Raw genomic sequence first — 8,705 nt, forward strand, 5'->3', positions numbered from 1 at the left:
CATCGCGGTGCCCCCGCCGCCCCCATCCTCGGACCTCCGGACCCCCCGTCGGTAATTTCCCTTCCTCCCACTCTCCTGCTGTTGCAAAACCCCAGCGCCGTACTCACTGCGGGGAGGGGGGTGGGTGGGATATCGCCACCTCCGGTCACGATCGAGATTCCCGGTCGCGATCGTAACCCCCTTCCTCGTCCCCGCCCAGCGTCGCGTTCATAGCGAGGCGGGAGCCAATCAGCGAAGGGGTGGGGCGCTCCACGGCCAATCGGGAGGGAGGGGCGGGACTTTGGAAGGGTGGGGGGGATGCGGCCACGAGGGGACTCCCGGCCGTTGTCCCCCTACCCAGTAACCCCGTGCCAGGTGTCCCCTTCCAGGTGTCCCCGAGCAGGATGTCCCACAACAGGTGGCCCTGTGCCGCGCTGCTGTCCCCTCGCCGGCACTCCCCATTTGTCCCCATATTGAGTGTCCCTTTGCTGTGTGTGTCCACGTGTCGATTGTCCCCATAGCGAGTCACACTGTACCGAGTGTCCCCTTCCCGTGCGTCCCCGTGAAAAGCATCTCCATACCATGATTGCCCACGCTGGGTGTCCCCATGCAGAGTCTTTATGTCACACATCCCTGTGACAGCGCCCTGTGACCCCTCTGTCTGTCCCCAGGGCTCAGTGTCACCTAGGGGAGATGGTGGGGAACTTGGGACACTGAGTTGTCCAGGGGGGTCACCCCAGGGGATCAGGCTGGGAGCAGGCAGGGGCATGGGACGTGGAGGGGGTGGGATGGACTTGGCCACAGGGCATGGCAGCCATCACTGCCTTTCATTCATGAACTTCACAGGACAATGCAGATGGCAGCACAGCAGAACGAGGAGAATCCATTTAATGGGGTCTGGTAAGGATGGGGACACAGAGATGGGACGTGGGATGGTGTGAACCAGGTGGGGTGAGGCTGGGAGCCTTTGGGGTGGAGTGGGTAGGATGGGGATGGCAGCCACTGGGATGGCGATGGGAATCACTGGGATGGGAACAGCCCTGTTCTCATTGCCTCAGTTTCCCTGGGAGGGTTGGAGGGAGGGGACACGGTGCTGAACCCCTTCCTTAGTGATCCAGGGGACTCTGTTTGTCCCCTCCATGGTCACAGCCAGCCTGGCTCACAGCAGCCACCTCCTCCCCTCGGTGCTGTGCAGGGCTGGCACAGCGTGTGTCACGGGCAGCAATGAGCTGCGGGGCTGCATCCTGCAGCAGTGCCAGCAGTGAGCACTCACAGGCCCAGGGATTCCCTGAGATGTCAAGGGACAGCGGGGGGCCAGGGGAACGTGGGGGCAGCTGCAGAGCCTGCAGATGGTTGTGTGCCAGGTCGAGGACACGGAGATGGAGCAGTGGGGAGAAAATGCCATCGGGCAGCACCTGCAGGGTGTTGCTCTGCAGGAAGAGCAGGCGCAGAGCAGGGGTGGGCATGAAGAGGGTTGGTGGCAGTGCACGGAGCTGGTTGCCTTCCAGGTCGAGCCGCTCGAGCTTCTGCAACCCCATGAATGTATCAGCATGGAGGTGATGCAGGCGATTGTGTGCCAGGTCCAGGCTGCGCAGGGAGCGCAGCGGACGGAGGGCAGCGGGGGGCACCTCCAGCAGAGCGTTGCCTGCCAGGTTGAGCCAATGCAGCTGGGTCAGGTGCATGAACCAGGCTGGCTGCAGTGCCTGCAGGAGGTTCCCTTGCAGCACCAGGTGCCGCAGGTGGATGGAATGATGAAAAATGCCAGCAGGGAGGTCGGGCAGGAGGTTGTCGGTCAGGTCAAGGATGCGTAGAGTGGGTACGGGTTGCAGCAGGGCCTCTGGAAGCACGGCCAGGTGGTTGGAGGAGAGGTGCAGCTCCTGCAGATGGGGCAGCCCGGCCAGTGCACTGGGGGATATGGTGGTCACAGCAGTGAACTCCACTGAGATGGCCACAGTGGTGGGGGGAAGCCCGGAGGGGAAGGTGTTGAGAGCGGGATCCGTGCAGATGAAGTGCGTGGCGTTGGGCTGTGGGTGGCATGATGCAGCATGGCTGTATGGCAGCAGCAGTAGCAGCAGCAGTGGAAGTGGTGGTGGCAGGATGTGACCCAGCAGTGCCATAGTGCTGGTGCTGTGGGCAGGCAGCTTAATGTCACCCCAGGGGTTGTGCCCTGCGCTGCTCCCACCACCACCCCTGAGTGCCCTTGGGAGGGGAATGAGCTGCAGCCCCCATATCTCCCTCCTCATTCTGGCCCAGGGACCCCCGGCCCCCTCCTCATCCTGGCCCAGGGACCCCCAGCCCCCTCCTCACCTCCTCCAGCAGCCAACTCAGCTCCCTGGGGACGGTCCTTCCTCCTCCGTCACCACGCTGCTGGTTTGGCCTCACGTCCGCTCGATTGGGAAACATTGCCTTTGCAATCACTGCAGCTCAAGGAAGTGCCAGCACCCACGGCAGAGGCTGGGCACTCCTCATCCCCATGGCCCCACACTGAGGCTCTGGGTGCGAGGGTGGCACAGCATTGAGCTTCCCTTCCACGAAGCTGCAGGGGTGCAGTGGGTGCCCAAATGAAGGTGTGAGTGCACAGATTTATGCACGCAGTGGGGCTTTGCATGATGGCACAGCACAAAGCCCCACACGCTCCCTTGCCCCACAGCCTCCTCCAGCCTGCTGTCCCCCCACCTGTGCCCCACAGGCTCTGCTGAAGCAGGGACCGCTTTGCCTTTCCTCGTGGCACAGCATCAGAGGCAGTGGTGGGGAGGAATCACCTCTTGTAAACAGAAGTTTATTGCGGGGCTCCGGGGTTATACAGAGACGTTACCGCTGTCGCATGCATGAACGGCCCCGGGGCGATGGGGTGCCCGCGGTGCCCCGGCACCCTATTTACAGCATGGGACCAATTGCCCTCCACCCTGCAGTCAGGGCGCAGAGCACCTGCAGCGCCCGCATCCCTGCACCCAGCCCTGCGGTCCTGCAGAGCCCTACTGCCCCTCGTGCCACCTGCAACTGGCTGGCACCGAAAGGACACCCTTTGCCAGCAGAGAGTGAGTCAGGTGGGATCCCCCAGTCCCCTACATCCCAGTGCCCAGCTGTGCTTTCAAGGAGAGGGGAGTGGAATGCTGGGATCTCAGTGGGAGCGGAGGTGTTAGGGGACAGATGACAGCTCTCCGCTGGCACCAGGTCAGGGTAGTGGAGGTTTTGCCCAGTCCTTGGCAGATGATGCACCCTGATGGCATCCTCTGCTGGGTGCTGTCCTGGCTTGGTTTTTCCCGGGTGCTGGCAGCACCCACACACCTAAAGGTGCCGAGGCACAGCTGATGGGACTGAGGGGCTCTGGGCAGAGGGCACTGCTTTGCTCTGCGCCAGCTGTGCCCATGTCTGTGTGTCCATCCTGCTGCCTCCCAGGGAGTCCCGCCCAGGGCGCAGCAGTACCTGGGACCAGCCTGGGGAAGGGACCGGACAGACAGACACTCAGAGCCTGTGCAAAGCAGCCGGAGCATGGGGCACTGCCCCGTGCCAGCCGGGGACAGCAGGGACCTGTGCAGCTCCGGGGGCAGGAGGGAAAAACCTCAAATCCTTCCCACGGGAATCCAGGGGCTGCCAATCCCCCATGCAGCATCTCAGCCCCATCCCCACAGAGCTGGGGCACCGTGCCGTGGCACGGCGGAGGAAAACGTCCATGGTGGCAGCGCCTGTGTGCGGGTGCCAAGCCTGGCAGTGAGCTTCTATTTGCCCGAGGGAGTCCGCTCCATGCCATAGCGCAGGAGGTGGTGCAGGTCCGTGAGTGCCCGGGGGGGCCCCGCACCGGGTGCCCGTGGTGCCGTGCCGTGCTGCCCATAGCCACCTGCCGGCGCTTCGCCGCTGTTAAATGTGTGGTTCCTCTTGAGGTGGGCACCGGGGCGTTGGGTGCCGTTGTTGGCATTGAAGTTCAGCTGCTCAGGGTGCCACGGCGGCCCCTCCACGAAGTCCCCCCCTTCCCCACCAGGCGCCGAAACCACGCGCCGACGGTCAGGGCTGGGGCGCGGGGTGCCCCCAAAGTCGCCATAGGAGCTGCGGGGAGGACGGCGGACACCGGCAGAGGGGTGCTGTCGGGTGCGGGGACCCTCGTGGTGATCCCGTCCCCCGTGCCCATCACCCGAGGAGTCGCTGAGTTCAGCCTCCAGCTCCTGATCCACCAGGATGGCGTGGCAGGAGAGAGGCATGCCGCGGGCAGAGCGGCCGGCGCCGGCGTGCAGCCGCGTGCCGCTGGCACCAGGGTCCCGCAGCGCGGCATTGATGATGTTGTGGTTCTGCTCCCAGGTGCAGTTCTGGAGGGCACCGGGGCAACGTTTCTGCTGCAGCGGGGTTTGCTCCGGTGTAGGCAGGACGCCTGAGTCCAGGTCGTGTTGGTTCGCCTTGCCCAGCTCCTTGGGCCAGCCATTGGGCATCAGCGGGGCCAGCAGCGCACCGGGCTGCCCGCCACGCGCTCGCCGCTCTCCCAACCGGCTGACGCTCACCACTGACTCGCTGTGTGCCAGGATGGTCTCCTTGTCCTTGCGCCTCGCCAGCTCCTTGCGATCCCGGTGGCCGATGAACCAACACACGCTGAAGCCGGAGATAACGGCGCCGATGACGAAGGCAGCCACAGAGGAGATGACCAGCAGGTTCACCGATACCAGCCCATCCGGCTCGTCCACGAAGCTCTCTGTCACCAGCCCTGGGTGAGGGTAGGGGGGCTCAGGGGCCAGCTGGGATGTGCCACACGTTCCCCGTGTGCCATCCCTGTCCCACACTCACCCTCGCACTCGCCCAGGTGCGATGTGCTGCCACCAGAGATGTCCTGCTCGAAAGCTGTCCTGTGGGGGAATGCAAAAAAGAGGGGGTCAGTCAGCCTCCGACAGCCTCCCAACCTGCTGCAGCTGGTGATGAGTTTGTTGGGTCTCAGTGCTGAGGAGCTGATGTGGCTCAAAGTTCAAAGGTCTGGGGGAGACCCCAGGACTCTGATGTCGCCCCCAAAGAATCCACCCAGCCCAGCCAACATTACCTGGGGCTGGGCTCCAGGAATACGCAGGAACCCTCAGGTGTCCAGCCACAGTACGGGTCTCGGCTCCCAAGGCAGCTCCTGGCAGGGAGCAAAGAGGTCAGGAAACCCCCAGCCCTCAAAAGGGACCCTGGCCCAGCACCGTGTCTCAGTTTTCCCCATCGGTGCTCCTGGCTATGCCAAAACATTCATAGCTCAACTCCAGTGTAGAGCAAATTCATGGTAAACCCTCTCTCCTTTCACAATCCCTCCCGCAAGCCCTGCCCTCTCAGCACTCACTTCATGCAGCCCGAGTGCTGCTGGCAGCGAGCCACGGGCACCCTGGCCACACAGGGGGGGAAGGCCAGCAGCAGGGACCCAGCTGCTTTGTCCAGCTCCAGGCCCAGGAGTCTCCGCTCATCCTCTGTGTCCCGGCCACATCTGGGGATGGGGCAGAGCTCAGTGTGGCCCCAGCTCCTGTCCCCACCTGCCCTGCTGCAGGCTGGTCCAGAGAAGGGGGCTCACCCGTTGCCCCTGTCTCATTCACACATCCAACCCACTGATCCCACCACTCATCTAATCTTGCATCTTTCTGATCTTTTCCTTCCTTCCATCCATCCGTCCGTCCGTCCATCCATCCACCCATCCATCCATCCATCCATCCACCGTCCATCCATCCATCCATCCATCCATCCATCCATCCATCCATCCATCCACCCATCCATCCACCACCCACCCACCCATCCATTCATCTACCTACCCTTCCATCCATCCAACCACATATCCATCCACCCATCTACCAGTCCATCAATCCATCCATCCATCCATTCATCCATCAATCCATCTATTCATCAGTCCATCCATCCAACCAACCAGCCACCCACCCATCCCCTACTCACCCACCCAACCACCCACCCGCTCATCCCTCTCTCCCCACCCCAGCCCACCTCCCAGGCTGGTAGGTCTCAAACTCCTCCAGGAAGACGCTCTGGCTGCCGGGGGGTGCAGGTGCGGGGCTGCTGGTGGCATTGGGATGGATGAGGAACTTGAGGATGGTGCCTTTGCTGGAGCCCAGGAAGACCACGGTGTGGTTGCCCCATGGTCCTGCCGCGTTGTCCACCACAATCTTGCGGAGCTGGTACCTGCAAAGGATGAGCAGAGCAGGGTGTTGGGGCCAGCAGTGTTCTCAGGAGGAGAAACAGAGGCAGGCTGGGAGCTGAACCCCAGGACGTGGACGAGCACAGAATGCAGGGGAAAGCAGAGATCCTACATGGAAACTAGTCCAGACCCAGGCACACTGGGCATGAATCCTAATCATGATGCAGCCAAACTCATTCCAGAGCCCGTTTCAGATCCTGCCTGAATTCCCTTCTGTTTGCAGCTAGTAGTCCCCAGCCCTGACCCACCTTGGGATCCAGCCCTGGTCCCCTTGACCCATTGCAGAACCCCAGCTGATCCCCAGCCCTTGCTCCATACGCTTGTCCCCATCCCTATGTCCCTATCCCCATCCTCACAGCCTCGTCTGCAGCCCTGCATGCTGTCCTGCTGGCTGGAGGCTGTGGTCCGAGAGCACAGCTTGATTAATTCCCCATTAAACAGCAATTAAGACAGATTTAATTAGAATGAGACAATCTCAGCTGCAAAGTTTATGACATTTATCAGGTCTCACGGCACTCTCCCATGCAGGGGCAGCGCTGGAGGCAGCAACGTGCTGAGGCACAGCAGTGCAAGCCACGCACATGGATGGGCACAGCTGTGAGCGGGTTGTGCATGCACATACACACGTGCATCCCAAAAGCAGCCAATCTCCTGCACTGCTTTGTTCTTGGGGCCCCTCTGCAGCCTCTCCAGGCTCCATCCTACCCCCACACTCACCGACTCATCGTGCGGACAATCCAGGGAGCGTTGCCCAGGGACGGCACAGCTTCATCCATCAGAGGATGCGTCTTCACAAAGGTGAGGATCTCATCGGGGAAGGTGCTGGAGGAGTTGTAGCGCATCCCCGGGGCGGCACAGCACCCGGGTCTGACACCACAGCATGGCAAAGCTCAGCACTGCCACGGCGTGGCTGAGCCCCGTCCCATTTCTGTCCCAGTCCTGTCTCCAGCTCTGCTGATATTGGCTCTGCTGTCACCATTCCAATCTTTATCCCCATGCCACTTCCTGACATCCCCATTCCCACTGGAGGACATCCAAAGGTCCCTCCCAACTCCTCCAATTCTGGCATTCTGATCCCTACCACCAGCTTTGGTCACTTCCATCTCTACTCCCCTGCCCCACCTCCATCCCCAACCCCCTTCCTGCCACCACCCACCCGGCTGTCTCCTGCCACCATCCCTACTGGGATGTTAGGATGATCCCTATGGGTCATTCTCTCACCGGGGCTTTGGCACCATGTCCTCAGGTACAGCTGTCCAGATGGACTCCGGTGATTTCTGCTCTCGGAAACGCCCCTCGAAGACAGCAGCCACTTGAGTCATGTCAAAGGCACACACAGCCGAGCCGGGGATGCTGGGGAGATGCAGTGTGGGGTGAACACCACGACCCACTCCCACATTCCCAACCCTATGGGGCACTCCTCAGCCGGGTTCTGTGGGGCCAACCTGTTGGTGGGCGTAGAGAAGACAGCGAGCACCACGGGGCGCCCGTTGAGCTCCAGGATATCCGTCACAGCATGGATGACGTTGAAGTAGAAGTGTGAATCACCCGGCACGGAGCAGTTGAGCCGAGCCTTGAGGAAGGATGTCCACTGCTTCTCCAGCACCCGCTGTGACCCCCCCATGTCGTTCTTGCACACCCGAGCCACTCGGGATACCACCACCTGCAAGGGATGCCCGTCACCACCCAGCAGGGACAAAGGGACAGCCCCCACTCCAGGTGTCCCCCTAGGCTTGGGTCACAGCAGGGACCTCTCCAACCTTCTCCAGGTAGTTGAACTCCATGGCGATCTCCCGGAAGAAGAAGTAGACGTGGCTCCTCCACTCCACCGCGTGCACAAAGTAGGGCTCTGCAGGGACAGCAGTGGGGTCAGGGCTGAGCCCTAGGACAGAGCAGAAGGGGACAGGGAGCGGTGCCACACACACCACGCCAGAAGCACCTTTGAACCACTTGGAGTCGTGTTTAACCGTGCGCAGGGTCGGGCTGTCACCCAGGCTGCGATAGATGACAGCATCGATGGCCAGGAAATCTGTCACCGTGGCTGTGAAGAGCATCCCCCCTGCACGGGAGACACAAGCATGGGGATGTGGATGGAGACAGCACACAGAGAGCACCGGGAGGAGCAGTGCCCAACCGGTGGTCCCCACTGTGTCAGCACTGACCTGTGAACAGTGCCACGTTGGCGTGCTTGGGGTCGTAGGGACACCGTGCCATGCCGCTGATATTGTCCCCAACAGGCTCCAGAGTGTCCATCTGCAGAGGGCAACACAGGGCTGTCAGCATGGCCAGGGGGTGCCATGCCAGAACGCAGGGTCTGGGTGGTGGCACCACTCTCCTGGGGAGCAGGAAACCCCCAAAGGGCAATGCTCTCCTCTGCAGAGCTCCTGTCCCTATTGACACCCACCAGCCCCATCCCAGCAGCAGGGGACTCACACTGTAGTTGGCACAGATGGGGTTGAAGGCGTTGGTGCCACACACGAAGAGCAGGTTCTGGTTCCGCACCAGCATCACCTTGATGAAGTTTCGGCACTCTGCCTGTGCCAGTAAGAAGGGGTCGTCAGCCTCTGCATCCACT

The 8,705-nt window shown here is 61.9% G+C and overlaps 2 protein-coding genes across 2 annotated transcripts in view; both read right to left on the reverse strand.

Annotated features, from left to right (window-relative positions):
- Positions 1–841: 841 nt before the first annotated feature.
- LRG1 (leucine rich alpha-2-glycoprotein 1) lies at positions 842–2,460 on the reverse strand. The gene is made up of 2 exons (XM_010724945.3): positions 2,287–2,460; positions 842–2,106 (listed from the first exon to the last, which is right to left on the reverse strand). The coding sequence occupies exon 2, from the start codon at positions 2,094–2,096 to the stop codon at positions 1,086–1,088; it is 1,011 nt and encodes a 336-aa protein (XP_010723247.1). The 5' UTR covers positions 2,097–2,106; positions 2,287–2,460; the 3' UTR covers positions 842–1,085.
- A 267-nt stretch (positions 2,461–2,727) lies between these two features.
- The window catches only part of SEMA6B (semaphorin 6B), a 6,287-nt gene continuing 309 nt past the window's right edge, over positions 2,728–8,705 (reverse strand). Inside the window, exons 2-13 of the mRNA XM_010724982.3 lie at positions 8,564–8,703; positions 8,293–8,383; positions 8,070–8,189; positions 7,891–7,979; positions 7,576–7,793; positions 7,352–7,483; positions 6,848–6,997; positions 5,920–6,114; positions 5,273–5,413; positions 4,997–5,074; positions 4,750–4,808; positions 2,728–4,669 (exon numbers count right to left, since the gene is read on the reverse strand). Of these exons, the coding sequence (XP_010723284.1) occupies positions 3,699–4,669; positions 4,750–4,808; positions 4,997–5,074; positions 5,273–5,413; positions 5,920–6,114; positions 6,848–6,997; positions 7,352–7,483; positions 7,576–7,793; positions 7,891–7,979; positions 8,070–8,189; positions 8,293–8,383; positions 8,564–8,703 (2,384 nt within the window). The 3' untranslated portion in view covers positions 2,728–3,698. The remainder of the gene's footprint in view (positions 4,670–4,749; positions 4,809–4,996; positions 5,075–5,272; positions 5,414–5,919; positions 6,115–6,847; positions 6,998–7,351; positions 7,484–7,575; positions 7,794–7,890; positions 7,980–8,069; positions 8,190–8,292; positions 8,384–8,563; positions 8,704–8,705) is intronic.

The sequence above is a fragment of the Meleagris gallopavo genome, chromosome 30 (assembly GCF_000146605.3).
Source record: "Meleagris gallopavo isolate NT-WF06-2002-E0010 breed Aviagen turkey brand Nicholas breeding stock chromosome 30, Turkey_5.1, whole genome shotgun sequence".
In the NCBI taxonomy this organism is placed as follows: domain Eukaryota; kingdom Metazoa; phylum Chordata; class Aves; order Galliformes; family Phasianidae; genus Meleagris; species Meleagris gallopavo.